Genomic DNA, 14,188 nt, shown 5'->3' on the forward strand with positions numbered 1-14,188 from the left:
TTTGTTTGTAGGTCACTCTCAGTTCAGACCTCCCCCAGCGACCTTTGACTGGTACGAGAATCCATTGTTGAATGCTCCTGTGAATACTAATGCGGAGGGGAAAAAGAAGGGCAGAAAGCCAGCTAAGAAGTAAGTAGTTTATAGGGTGTAATTGGTACTATAGATATGTAAAATGTATAAAGGGAGGCCACATTCTCACTGGCACGAAGAAGTGACTTACTTGGCTTATTATACCTCCCACTTGTGGGGGGTATATAGTGGTTGGGGTGTCAGTATGTCAGTCCATCTGTCACACCTGGGGGTAGCCATGCTTTATCTGCAACACCTCTTACACCACTGAATAAAATTAAATGAGACATTCACAGTACCATTGTGACCTCCTATTTTACGTTTAGATCATAAATATTTGGGGTTTCTCATAATAAAACAAGGACACTCCAATTCTTCTGATGACATTGGGGGTACCACTTTTTTTTTTTTTTTGCAACTCCACTAGGGCTGTCACGGTTCCAAAATTTTTCGGGTCGGGTCGGTTCTGTAAATTTTCGGTTCGGTTTCAGGTTTTTCGAGTCGGGTATTTACATCTATTTTAAACCTAAATTTCATGAATTTAACTTGAAAAATCTTTATTTGTTACATTAAATTTACATTGAAAACAAGTCTTAACCATGCGAACGTCTAGACATCGGTGACTTGGCCTACCATTAACCACAACCTGACCATTCCTGCTCGTTTTGATAATTATCTAATACTTCCGTGACAAGTGTTTTGTCATGGAATGGAGTAGATTTCAGTTGTGATGTTTATTTATCACTGTTATCGTCATCATTCCTTTGATTTCGACGCCATTTTTTGTATTGAACAGACTCTAATATATAAACCAGACCCGAACCGAAATCCGGAAAAATGGAACCGGAACCGAACCGAACAACTTGGACCGCGGTTCTCGGTTATTTCGGGTACTCGTGACAGCCCTAAACTCCACCTGTACCACTGAATAAAATTCAAGGAAACTTTCACAGAATCTTTATCACACTGTGCTATTGTGCATCTCCTGTTTTATGTATGGTTTAGATACATACTTTGAGTTTCCCATAGCAAAAAATGGACACTGCCATTTTCCTAAAATATTTGGGGTACCCATCTCTTATCCACACCTCCACACCTACACCACTGGATAAAATTTAATGAGACTTTTACAGAATCTTTATTATGTGCAACTGTGCACCACCTATTTTATGTTTTTGATCAGATTCCCATAGCAAAACTTGGACTTTGCCATTATACTCAAATGGGAGCGGGGAGTATCATTTTGTAAGCTCAGTGCTCACGGTGTGTCTAGTTTGGTACAGCATTTGATTATAGATACTGTACATTTACTAGGGTGGGATGGGTTCAAGCATTTATTACCAAAACCACCATATTTTGGGTTAATTTAGTTTATTTTTGCAAGGCATTCACACTTCATTTATTTGTTTAACATAATGTTCACATGCCCTTTTTAAGTTTAGTAATTAGAGCTACTTTTTGTGAGAAACTTAACCTTGGCATTCAGACAATGTACATAAGCATGTAGTTAAAATATGCATAAATGAATTTTTCATGAATAAAATGTTATTTACAGTTTTCCATTAGGGCTGTCACGAGTACCCGAAATAACCGAGAACCGCGGTCCAAGTTGTTCGGTTCGGTTCCGGTTCCATTTTTCCGGATTTCGGTTCGGGTCTGGTTTATATATTAGAGTCTGTTCAATACAAAAAATGGCGTCGAAATCAAAGGAATGATGACGATAACAGTGATAAATAAACATCACAACTGAAATCTACTCCATTCCATGACAAAACACTTGTCATGGAAGTATTAGATAATTATCAAAACGAGCAGGAATGGTCAGGTTGTGGCTAATGGTAGGCCAAGTCACCGATGTCTAGACGTTCGCATGGTTAAGACTTGTTTTCAGTGTAAATTTAATGTAACAAATAAAGATTTTTCAAGTTAAATTCATGAAATTTAGGTTTAAAATAGATGTAAATACCCAACCCGAAAAACCCGAAACCGAACCGAAAATTTACAGAACCGACCCGACCCGAAAAATTTTGGAACCGTGACAGCCCTATTTTCCATTGTAGAATGTTATTTTCAAGCTTCATATTGTTTCATTTAAGATTAAATTTGGAAGAGAATTGCTTTTTGTACATTAAAAGCAGAGTTTAATGAATCTGTTGTATATTTGTATTTTAAAAGGACACTTTTGTATCATGTATTTAAAGAGAAAGTATCAAATTACTTTTTATGAAAGAAAAAAATGCAACAGTTAATAATTTAAAGGTATTTATATATTTATTTATAATTTACATGTATTTAAAAATGTCAAGGGGTTATTAAGCAAATATAAACAGCTTAAGATATCAAGAATTTTTGTATTCAGAAAGAAAGGTGACAAAGAAAATATAAGAGACGAAGACAGTGATGAAAACAGCAAAGATTCCTCACAACTGGTAAGTTGTTATCTGTCAAAGCAATTACAGTCAAACCTTGTTATTTCAAACTCAACAGGGCCCAGCAAAAATTTCAGATATCCAAATTTTCAAGATATCGAGGGTAAAATTCTTTGAGAATAAATGGATGGGACTTCCAAGTCACTTCAAAATATCCATGGTATTCAAGATGTTGGTGTTTGAGATATCAAAGTTCAACTGTACTTTTGTTTATTGGAGTATTGAGGCCTACAGATAAAGTACTGATATTGTAAGAAATTTAGCTGTAAAGATAACTATCTAATATGACAAATGCTAGATGTTGTAGTCTTGTAGATACCTGTATTTGTATCATATTGCAGGACACACAGAATGAAACCCAGATTCCTGAAAAATCAGAGACAAATGAGAAACCAAGTGTTGACATGGCGAACTACATACCATTTTTCAGGTTATTTAATTTGTCATGAATTATAATAGACACAAAAATATTTACTGTGGAAATGATTTGAAATAATTTTTGCTTTTATTCATATGTTGTATAAAAATAAAAAAATCAAATTTTGAACTTTTGGTCTGCAGCTTTAAATGTCTCTTTGTTAAAAGTGTTGAATCTGTTTATTTGATAAAAGCATTGTAATAATGATGCCTACTAAAAGAAATTTTAGCATGGATTGGCAAAAATCATCCACACATACATGTACATGTATGTACTAAGGCTGTAATGATTCAGGTACCTCACCTTGGTATTATTTTGTCAACTCGCTCACAGTACCTCTATTTAATGAAAATTTCAGAGATTTGACTATGGTGTCTACCATTTATGTGGTATTTTAAAGAAAAAAATTAATTTGAGGATAAAATTGTGTACTTGAACCAAATTGTAATTTGAAGATGTTGATTTGAAAATTTTTGGTATTATTTTGTGAACTCGCTCACAGTACCTTTAGTTAATGAAAATTTCAGAGATACAACTACTGGTATCTGCCATTTTTGCAGTATTGTAAAGAAAAAAAAATAATTTTGGAAAAAATTGTGTAAAGAACCGATTCGAATTGTAATTTGAAGATATTGACTTGAAAATTGATTTAAATGCTGTTGTGATTCAAAAGGACTGTGATAAATCTAGTATGTCTATGTATTCTGTATTAACTTTCAGGGAGCTGGACATCAGTGTTTTTACCATCCTACACACTGGTCTGATCACTAAGTCTTCCCTAGATACCGAACTCAACACAAAGGTTGGTAATCCCAACAAATCCCACACTATCCTATACACTGGTCTGATCACTAAGTCATCCCTCGATACTGAACTCAACACAAAGGTAGGTAATCCCAACAAATCCCACACTATCCTACACACTGGTCTGATCACCAAGTCTTCCCTGAATACCGAACTCAACACAAAGATAGGTAATCCCAACAAATTCCACACTATCCTACACACTGGTCTGATCACTAAGTCTTCCGTAGATACTGAACTCAACACAAAGGTAGGTAATCCCAACAAATCCCACACTATCCTACACACTGGTCTGATCACTAAGTCTTCCCTAGATACCGAACTCAACACAAAGGTAGGTAATCCCAACAAATCCCACACTATCCTACACACTGGTCTGATCACTAAGTCATCCCTAGATACCAAACTCAACACAAAGGTAGGTAATCCCAACAAATCCCACACTATCCTAACAAACTGGTCTGATCACTAAGTCATCCCTAGATACCAAACTCAACACAAAGGTAGGTAATCCCAACAAATCCCACACTATCCTACACACTGGTCTGATCACTAAGTCATCCCTAGATTCCAAACTCAACACAAAGGTAGGTAATCCCAGCAAATCCCACACTATCCTATACACAGGTCTGATCACTAAGTCTTCCCTAGAAACTGAAATAACGAACTCCACACAAAGTTTTAGGTAATCCAAGCAAATCCCACATTATCCTACACACTAGTCTGATCACTAAGTCATCCCTAGATACTGAACTCAACACAAAGGTATGGCCCAACAAATCCCACACTATCCTACACACTGGTCTGATCACTAAGTCATCCCTAGATACCAAACTCAACACAAAGGTAGGTAATCCCAACAAATTCCACACTATCCTACACACTGGTCTGATCACTAAGTCATCCCTAGATACCAAACTCAACACACAGGTAGGTAATCCCAACAAATCCCACACTATCCTACACACTGGTCTGATCACTAAGTCATCCCTAGATACCAAACTCAACACAAAGGTAGGTAATCCCAACAAATCCCACACTATCCTACACACTAGTCTGATCACTAAGTCTTCCCTGGATACTGAACTCAACACAAAGGTAGGTAATCCCAACAAATCCCACACTATCCTACACACTAGTCTGATCACTAAGTCTTCCCTGGATACTGAACTCAACACAAAGGTAGGTAATCCCAACAAATCCCACACTATCCTACACACTAGTCTGATCACTAAGTCTTCCCTAGATACCGAAATAACGAACTCAACACAAAGTTAGGTAATCCAAGCAAATCCCACATTATCCTACACACTAGTCTGATCACTAAGTCTTCCCTAGATACTGAACTCAACACAAAGGTATGAATCATCAAATCCCACACTATCCTATACACTAGTCTGATCACTAAGTCTTCCCTGGATACTGAACTCAACACAAAGGTAGGTAATCCAAACAAATCCCACACTATCCTATACACTGGTCTGATCACTAAGTCTTCTTTAGATACTGAACTCAACACAAAGGTAGGTAATCCTAGCAAATCCCACACTATCCTACACACTGGTCTGATCACTAAGTCATCCCTAGATACCAAACTCAACACAAAGGTAGGTAATCCCAGCAAATCCCACACTATCCTACACACTGGTCTGATAACCAAATCTTCCCTAGATACCGAACTCAACAAAAAGGTAGGTAACCCCAACAAATCCCACACTATCCTACACACTGGTCTGATCACCAAGTCTTCCCTAGATACCGAACTCCACACAAAGTTTTAGGTAATCCCAACAAACTGGTCTGATCACCAAGTCTTCCCTGGGTACAGAACAACACAAAGGTAGGTAATCCCAACAAATCCCACACTATCCTACACACTGGTCTGATCACTAAGTCTTCCCTGGATACCAAACTCAACACAAAGGTAGGTAATCCCAACAAATCCTGCACTACCCTATAGGCACGCCTGATCACCAAGTCTTCCCTTAAAACAGAACACAACATAAAGGTAGGCAACCCCAGCAAATCCCACTCTATCCTATATACTGGTCTGATCACTTAGACTTTCCTGTATATAGAACTCAACACAAAGGTAGGTAACCCCAAACAAATTCTTTGCTATGCTAATGATAAATAAACATGATAACACAATAAACTTGATTGACAAGTTATGAATTTAAATACTCATGCTGGTTAAGTCAGTTTGAGCATAACTGGCACCAAAGAAGGACATTTTTCCAGTGCTAATAAATATACTCCTTACCACTTATTCTTACATGGTAGCTTCTCACTCCTGAGGTAAGAGTACTTTGTATTGTATTTAATAATGTGTATTTCATATTTTAAAATGCATTTCAGTTCAGTTGCAAAGTCTGTCAAGTTTTTTGGTTGCATTTTATTTTGTTGATGTTTCATTAAGTTAGTTTTAAAGTACATGTACATGTAGCATATTGTTAAATTGCATGTTTAATGTAACTGTGATGAGAATTCTGTACTATGTATGTGGTCTTTTTAGGGTACAACAGAACTTAGCATTCAGCCACCTCAGCTTGAGTTTCTCTTGGACGACTTTACGAGGAAACTTTCTCATGCTCTCATTTCTTCTACCTCTAAACGCAAATCTTTCCTCAAGGTACATTGCATGTTGGAATACAGCAAAACACAGTATACTGTAAACCAACTATTATTCGCGTCAACTTTTATTCGCGATTCGTTAGTTTAAAATCAATCCACGACGATTAATTTTCGCGACTTAGGAAACATTCTTTACAAATACAAAGCAAAATAAATGGTTCGGGACGATTAATATTCGCGAGTTATAGTAGGTCGCAAAACTCGCAAATATTTCTCGCACGCGAATAAAAGTTGGTTTACAGTAATTAGCAGACATTGTGTTTTAGTGTGATAGAAAGATATAAATTCTTTAATCAACACAGAGGTACAGTACATGTACATGAATGATTTAACAAACATTGTAGGGTAGTGTACTTATCTTAAATTTCAGTGTCTTGAAGAAATTCTATTATTTTTTTTTAATTTCAGATTAAATTGAAACTAGAATATTGATTTACTTCAACTTTTCAGACCAAGGCAGACAAGAATGTGGGATTCTCTCATCTAGACCAGTGTACTCCAAAGTTTATAGCAAAGAAAGTTATAAAGCTCCTGCCTGCACTATGTGAACATTTGGAGAGTTCAAGTGGATTTTTTCAGGTTAGATCGTCATTTACATGTATATATATTCCTTTTCATAGGGAGAGTTATTGTTTTCAATACTGATAACTGTCTTAATATGATAAATTTTTAAAAGACACACCATAACAGCCATTCTTTGTTGATATTAGACTCTGATTGTGGAGAATGATGGTTTGATTGACGGGCCAGGCAGCAACACTCCCGAGGCACACACCGTGGGCTCCTGTTTCTGTCTACTTCTTCAAGCTCTGCAGACCTTATTTGCATGGTGAGTCTTTGCATAAGAGTATTTTTAGAACAGTTTTTATTTTTTGTCCCCCGCTTTCACTGAAAGTGGGGGATATTAATTTGGGTCTGTCTGTCTGTCCGTCTGTCTGTCCGTCCATCCGTCCCTCCGTCTGTATTTCTGTCTGTCTGTAACACTTTCGTTTCCGCACGATATTTCGAGAACCCTTTGAGCTTTCGCAATGAAATTTTACATAGCAACTCCCTATGGCCTAAAGAAGAACCTTATTGATTTTGAGGTCAAAAGGTCAAAGGTCAAGGTCATAAATTCATAAATTCTGTTTTAACACTTTCGTTTCCACGCAATATCTTGCAAATTCTCTGAGCTTTTGCAATGAAATTTTACATAACAACTCCCTGTGGCCTAAGGAAGACCCCTATTTATTTTGAGGTCAAAAGGTCAAAGTTTAAGGTCGTAAATTCATAAATTCAATCTGTGCGTAACACTTTCGTTTCCGGGCGATATCTCAAGAAGCTTTTGAGCTTTTGCAATGAAAGAACGAGTGCACTTATGGGCCCCGGTGAAGTGTGAAAAAATGAAGAATCAAATTAAGCATAATTTTTCCTCTCAGATCATTAATTGATATCTAGACCATAAGATTCAACAAATTTTATCGCTGAAATTCATGAATATACAAAGAGCAAAGCCATACAATGTGGTAGGGGTCAGCCAACATTCGTGAATTTCTATAGTAAATCGAGGACGCGCATTCATTTCAAAGCTTTTGTTTACTGTCAGCCTAATGTTGTACAAACTTGTGCGAATGACAAAAAGCGCAATATACATTTATAAAACTTGTGTGAAGGTAGGAAATTTGTACAAGATTAGGCTTGTACTTAAAACATTAAAAATGTATGAAAAGTTCAATGTTTTTCCTATAGCAAGCAAGAGCTATTTACCTGTATGACCTATGTTGAACCCACCGGTGGAATAAATTATTTAAAATACTGGTAGCCACGTGAGTTCTACCCGGGTAAACATTCCTCAAAGGTGCTCACTGTTAAAGATGGCCATGTTTCGTATCATTATATTGAAGTCGTAAGTTTGTATGTTTGGTTTAAGAAACACAAGAGGGTTAGGAGAGTTTAGTGTTAAAATGTCATCATACATAAAAGCGTTAAACATTTTTAACATTCATGCAAGACAATGATACTGGTATTGAAAGCCACCTACACTTTTTTCGTTTTAAAATTTAAAGGAACTAATGGTAATACTTATTGTATTATTTCAAATGCAAGCGTGCAAATTTCTTAGTTTGATCACTATGGCTTCAGGCATCTTTACAACTTCATTTTTTTCTCAGGTAAAATAGCGCAAGAAGTATCATTCGGCAAACGCGCCCGTGAATGATCCACCATCAGATTGTTCAAGTGTCCGATTTAAATGTCTCCTCCCCTTGGTTTAAATAAACGAAACTCAAAATAGGATCGGTATGACTTTTCCGGATTTGGGGTAGCTATAGGCTTAAAAAATCTTCATTTGTTTCAAATCCATGCTAATTTAGGTGGTGTTTTAACGTGATTTTAATTAGAAATATCCACTTGTGTTTAACTATTACCAAAAAAGAACAATTTGGTAATATATTCTAAAGTAAAACGGCACTGAAAAAGGGCCCATTAAGCATTGCTTAACTGCACTTGTCCTTTTATACCATAACTCCCTAGGGCCTTTCTTGCCCCTCTGAAAGTGTCCCACTCCATTTTTTAAAAATTTATTTATTGTGTTTAAAGTCGCTGGCACTATTTTTAGCACAGGGGCATGTCGAGAGTTATTACGTATAATACAGGTTGTTGGCGGACTTTATAATACCCCCCGCAAACGAAGTTTAGGGGGGGTATATTAGAATCACCATGTCTGTCTGTCTGTCCGTCTGTCTGTAGACAAGATTTTGTCCAGAGGGTTTCTCGAAAACTGTTGCATAGAATTGTCTGAAAATTTGTACACTTATTCACCATATAAAGGTGTGCACCTGGTATTTTCATCATGATTGAATAATTTTTTCTGCATTTTACAGGTGTTTTTTTTTTTTTTTCATTTTTATTATGTGGTTTTGTCCTGACCTTTTCTCAAAGACTATTTCATAGAATTGTTTGAAAATTTGTACACTCATTATTTAATACCATATGAAGATGTGCACCTGATATTTTCAACATTATTTGATAATTTTTCTGCATTTTACAGTTCTTTTTTTTTCATTTTTATTGACTAAGTCATTTTGGGTTTATTTCTAAGGTTTGAGACATAGAATCTAGAACATCTCTACAAAAATGTGAACTACAGCTTAAAACTATTCATTAAAACAAAAAACAAAAAAAAATCATCAAGCATTAAAAACAATTTTTACATTATACAGCAGATAGTGTAAATCCATTTGTCCCTTGGGAGTAATGAGTGGACATCATCCAGTTAAAGATTAATTAATGAGTTCAGTGCAGGAAGTTGTTGGGGCATCTCTGATCAAGCATGTGTTATCTATATCTCCTGGGAATTTAAAGATATCTGTTCTTTAATTCTCTTAATTGTAATTTATTGTCTGTCAGTACATAGTTACTGGATGACCAGCCTTTTATTTTTAAAATGAATTTGATATAAAGTTATCAAGATTAATTTGATTTTGTAATTAATTGATTTTTTTTCAACAATCAATTTGCAGAGTGTCATGTCTCAAAAAGATGACAGATGACAGATAGTTGCAATTTATTTTTTCAGTGTATTAAAAAAACAATGTAATTACAATGTATTGGTATTGATGTTTTATTCGGTTGTTCCTTGGTTTCATTCATTAAAAAATATAATTAGTTTTTCACTCTAAATGTTTATAAGAAAATTGTGAACACCTCTTAGATCCATAAAATGTTAGTGATTTGGCACCTCTGAAAAACCCAGCGGGGGGTATTTGTCCCTTTTGGACAGTTCTAGTATTTTAATTACATCTATTAGAACTGTTTAGTAAAGGCTAAATTAGACAAGTTGAACATTTATTCTGTAAAATTTTGACAATATCAAACCTGAATATAAACATTATATGTGACTGAATGTTTGCATTTAATTTGCTATATGTTCAAATGCCTCCGTGGTCTAGTGGTATGTTGCTCGCTTAGCAAGTGAGAGGGCCGGGTTCAATCCCCGGACGATTCTCTTTTTTTAAAAATTTTTTTTTTTTTTTTGGATTTACTAAATGATACTATTCAACATGTGAAATGAAAAAGTTATGATGTCTGGCATGTACAAACTCATAAAATCATTATTACAGTGTGATAAATATTCTGTATATAGTATATTAAAAAGAATCTTCTATACCCATATTAAAGAATAAGCAATCAAATCTTTATATCCATATTGGTTTTTTTTTTAAAATTTGCTTCAATATACATGTATACATTTAATAATTCTACAAATACAGGGGGCAGTGTGGTGTGACCCCCCCCCCCCCCCCCCGAACTGCGCATGCTCTTCTTTTTTCCCTAAGCGGGGGACACAAATTCTCTGAATTAGCTTGTTTTTACAGCTATTCTTTTGAAGTGAAAAGAGGGTATGACAAAGTTGAGGTCATGTTTTTATCTTCTCATGTTTTTACAGTAAATTTCTGTAACTGATTGGTATAATTAAGTCTTTTTTTCCCATTGGTTTACAGGAATGGTTTTTTAATGGTAGAGAATAAGTCACTATTGAAGGAAGGGCTAACCACATTAATGTCCAGGATAAAAACTGTGGGATCTACTCAGCTAAGCTTCACGGAAGTTCTGAAGTAAGAATTACTAAAAATTTGTTGAAGTATTGGAATGTGCGTAGGAAGATGATGATTTTACCACTTTCATTTACATGTAAAATGTATTTGAGTGAGTGATGATCATCACAGATGTATTGCAAAATAGTCATGGCCCAGCTGTGTGAAGGAAAAAATCTGTAAAACTAATGTGAATATTTAAGAGTGAATAAAGTAATTTATCTAGTTTTGTAATGAAGTGTTGTTCTTATAAATTTTGTATATGGATATTTACATATACCAAATAACAACATTCAGAATTGCATTTAGTTGAATGTTTTGCTGAACATGGTGAAGGAAAAAAACCAAACAACACCACATGGATTTTCATTTAAAACTTATTTAAATTTGTTGAACTAAATTGGATTTTGCATTTTCATGCTAACAAAAAAATACTTGTATATACATGTACATAATGTCATTTCTGTTGTAGGTCATCCTTTCAGTACATAGAAAACTTTGCAGGAACAGTTCCTAAACTTGGCACAGCTGTCATGTTGATAAAAGTAATGTTAACTTTGGCTGAGAAGTCTGACTCCAAAGAAACATCTAGAAAAACTGGTAAGGATTAATGTAGTTTCATGTAACATTTTATTCTTGGAATGAAGCTCAGGGAAATCACACTTGCTATGTACTGCTTTGCTATGTTATAGATTCTGTAAATTTCCTGCTCATCAATCTAACATTTAATTGCAGTTACTACTAGAATTCAGGAAAATACTGTACATAAATTGGCATATTCAAATTTAGCACAATTACTGGGTATGGAGTTGTTGGTGTAATCATGAATTAGAGCTACAAATGTCTGTGCCATGTATTATATATATAAATGATTTCTTAGCGACATTCATGAATTAGCGCAACATTGTCTGCACCAAAGCCACTAAAATATGAAGCCCGCCTTTTTAAGTACACATACAGTATACAGAAATGCTAATCCTGTTTGAATACAGTTTATGTCCAAAAGTGATTCATTACTCATTCATTGCCTTTAAAAAATTGGTTTGGTTAACTCTTGGAGATATTATTAATTACTCTTTGTAGCAACTGTAGCACAAACCTTTCTGAAGAGGGAGTGGTTAGATGCTGAGGGACAGCGAGAGAAAGGAGCCAAACATAATGAAAATCTGCACTACCTTCTCAGGTAAGGCTAACGAGCCAAACATAATGAAAATCTGCACTAACTTCTCAGGTAAGGCTAACGAACCAAACATAATGAGAATCTGCACTACCTTCTCAGGTAAAGCTGTCAATCTAACATTGTACTAACACTGTCATTCAGTGTGTTCAAACTTAAGGCAGGTCCGAGGTTTCAAAAATTTCTGTCAAACTAATATTTTTTCTTTGAATACTGTCAATGTACTTTTTTCCATGGGGACATAATTCAACAGAATCACAATTTCAGTTTAGTCTGTGGATTGTCATTGTTAGCAATGTATTTTATGTACACTGTGACAAATTTTCACAGAAAAATTGTGATCATGAACATAGGGTTAATTAATTCCATGTGGAAAAAAGTATGTCTCCAGTAATTAAAAGATCAACTTGTTAACGGCATACATTTTGCACAACAATCTCTTGAATATGTTGAATAACATCAAGTTTTTAAATCATTTTTTGATAACTTTGAAAAGAGTAAAATGTTAAATGCAGGTAGTCTTAAAATCAAGAAAAAAAAAGAACACAAAATAATCTGTATAAAAATACTGAAATTTTGGTCCTAATTGGGGGCTGACCCCTCTCCTTTCTTTACGATTATTGTATGTGTTATTTTTTTGCTTGTCAATCTTAAGTCCCTACTAATGAAAGCAGAAGAGATTATAAGTTTTCTCTTCATTGGCCATCTGCATGTATCCACATGATAATTTAATCAATAAAGTCAATAAAATTCACTTGATTACCAAGCCACGAGCTATCTGTTAGCATAGTACAGTAAAACTCGTTTAATACGAACACAAGAGTTCCTTAAAATTACTGATTGTTTAATCTAGAAGCTCTTAACAATGTTCTTAAAAATTCTTTTCTAAAACTTTTTTTGATGATTCAAAGTTACAACTTTTTCTTTCTCTCTCTTTTCTCTTTCATTTTTTCTTTCTTTTCTTTCTTTCTCTGATTTTAAATCTTTTAATATTTCGCATTTGTGGATCCAAAGAACCATTTTGTTCCTTTGGATTTATCAAACATTCAGTTCTTCAGCAAAATATTTCCTGTTACAGAATATATCTATGTCATTGTGAGGACTTTCTGGGAGCTGCTGAGGAGATTACAACTAAAGGTGTCCCTGACTTACTGGAGGGGGATAAAAATGGGTTCTCTGAGGCTTACCCCACACTGACCAAGGCCACATTCTCTGTGTATTACAAAACCATGTTTACAGAGCTGATCACGTGTATAAAAGGAATACAGCCAGCAAAACAGAGAGAGGACAAAGATGTAAGTAAAAAAGAAAGGACAGGAATATAATTAAAAAGGAGAGAGGACAGAGATTTAAGTAAAACAGAAGATGGGAATATAAGTAAAACAGAGAGGACAGAGATGTAAGTAAAATAGAGAGAGGACAGGGATGTATGTAAAACAGAGAGAGGACAGGGATGTAAGTAAAACAGAGGACAGGGATGTAAGTAAAACAGAGAGGACAGGGATGTAAGTAAAACAGAGAGAGGACAGGGATGTAAGTAAAACAGAGAGGACAGGGATGTAAGTAAAACAGAGAGGACAGGGATGTAAGTAAAACAGAGAGGACAGAGATGTAAGTAAAACAGAGAGGACAGAGATGTAAGTAAAACAGAGAGAGGACAGAGATGTAAGTAAAACAGAGGACAGGGATATAAGTAAAACAGAGAGGACAGGGATGTAAGTAAAACAGAGAGGACAGGGATGTAAGTAAAACAGAGAGGACAGGGATGTAAGTAAAACAGAGAGAGGACAGAGATGTATGTAAAACAGAGAGAGGACAGGGATGTAAGTAAAACAGAGAGGACAGGGATGTAAGTAAAACAGAGGACAGGGATGTAAGTAAAACAGAGAGAGGACAGGGATGTATGATGTAAGTAAAACAGAGGGGGGACAGGGATATAAATAAAAGAAGGGGGAGGGAGATTAGTGAAGCTACATAGATATATTCCATGATATTATCTTAATAGATATTTGTTTCATTACTGAAATGAATAGAATTTTTATTATTATACCCCCGCTCATCACGAGGGGGAAATACTGTTTTA

The 14,188-nt window shown here is 35.2% G+C and overlaps 1 protein-coding gene across 1 annotated transcript in view; it reads left to right on the top strand.

The window, feature by feature from the left end:
• The window catches only part of LOC133203429 (Fanconi anemia group D2 protein-like), a 38,455-nt gene that overhangs the window by 19,816 nt on the left and 4,451 nt on the right, over positions 1 to 14,188 (top strand). Inside the window, exons 25-35 of the mRNA XM_061339209.1 lie at positions 12 to 129; positions 2,429 to 2,498; positions 2,840 to 2,928; positions 3,637 to 3,718; positions 6,236 to 6,352; positions 6,805 to 6,933; positions 7,065 to 7,183; positions 10,836 to 10,949; positions 11,401 to 11,528; positions 12,012 to 12,111; positions 13,184 to 13,400. Of these exons, the coding sequence (XP_061195193.1) occupies positions 12 to 129; positions 2,429 to 2,498; positions 2,840 to 2,928; positions 3,637 to 3,718; positions 6,236 to 6,352; positions 6,805 to 6,933; positions 7,065 to 7,183; positions 10,836 to 10,949; positions 11,401 to 11,528; positions 12,012 to 12,111; positions 13,184 to 13,400 (1,283 nt within the window). The remainder of the gene's footprint in view (positions 1 to 11; positions 130 to 2,428; positions 2,499 to 2,839; positions 2,929 to 3,636; positions 3,719 to 6,235; positions 6,353 to 6,804; positions 6,934 to 7,064; positions 7,184 to 10,835; positions 10,950 to 11,400; positions 11,529 to 12,011; positions 12,112 to 13,183; positions 13,401 to 14,188) is intronic.

This window comes from Saccostrea echinata, unplaced genomic scaffold (genome assembly GCF_033153115.1).
Source record: "Saccostrea echinata isolate AGI-Se365-2 ecotype Australia unplaced genomic scaffold, CSIRO_AGI_Sech_v1 ptg000051l, whole genome shotgun sequence".
Lineage (NCBI taxonomy): Eukaryota > Metazoa > Mollusca > Bivalvia > Ostreida > Ostreidae > Saccostrea > Saccostrea echinata.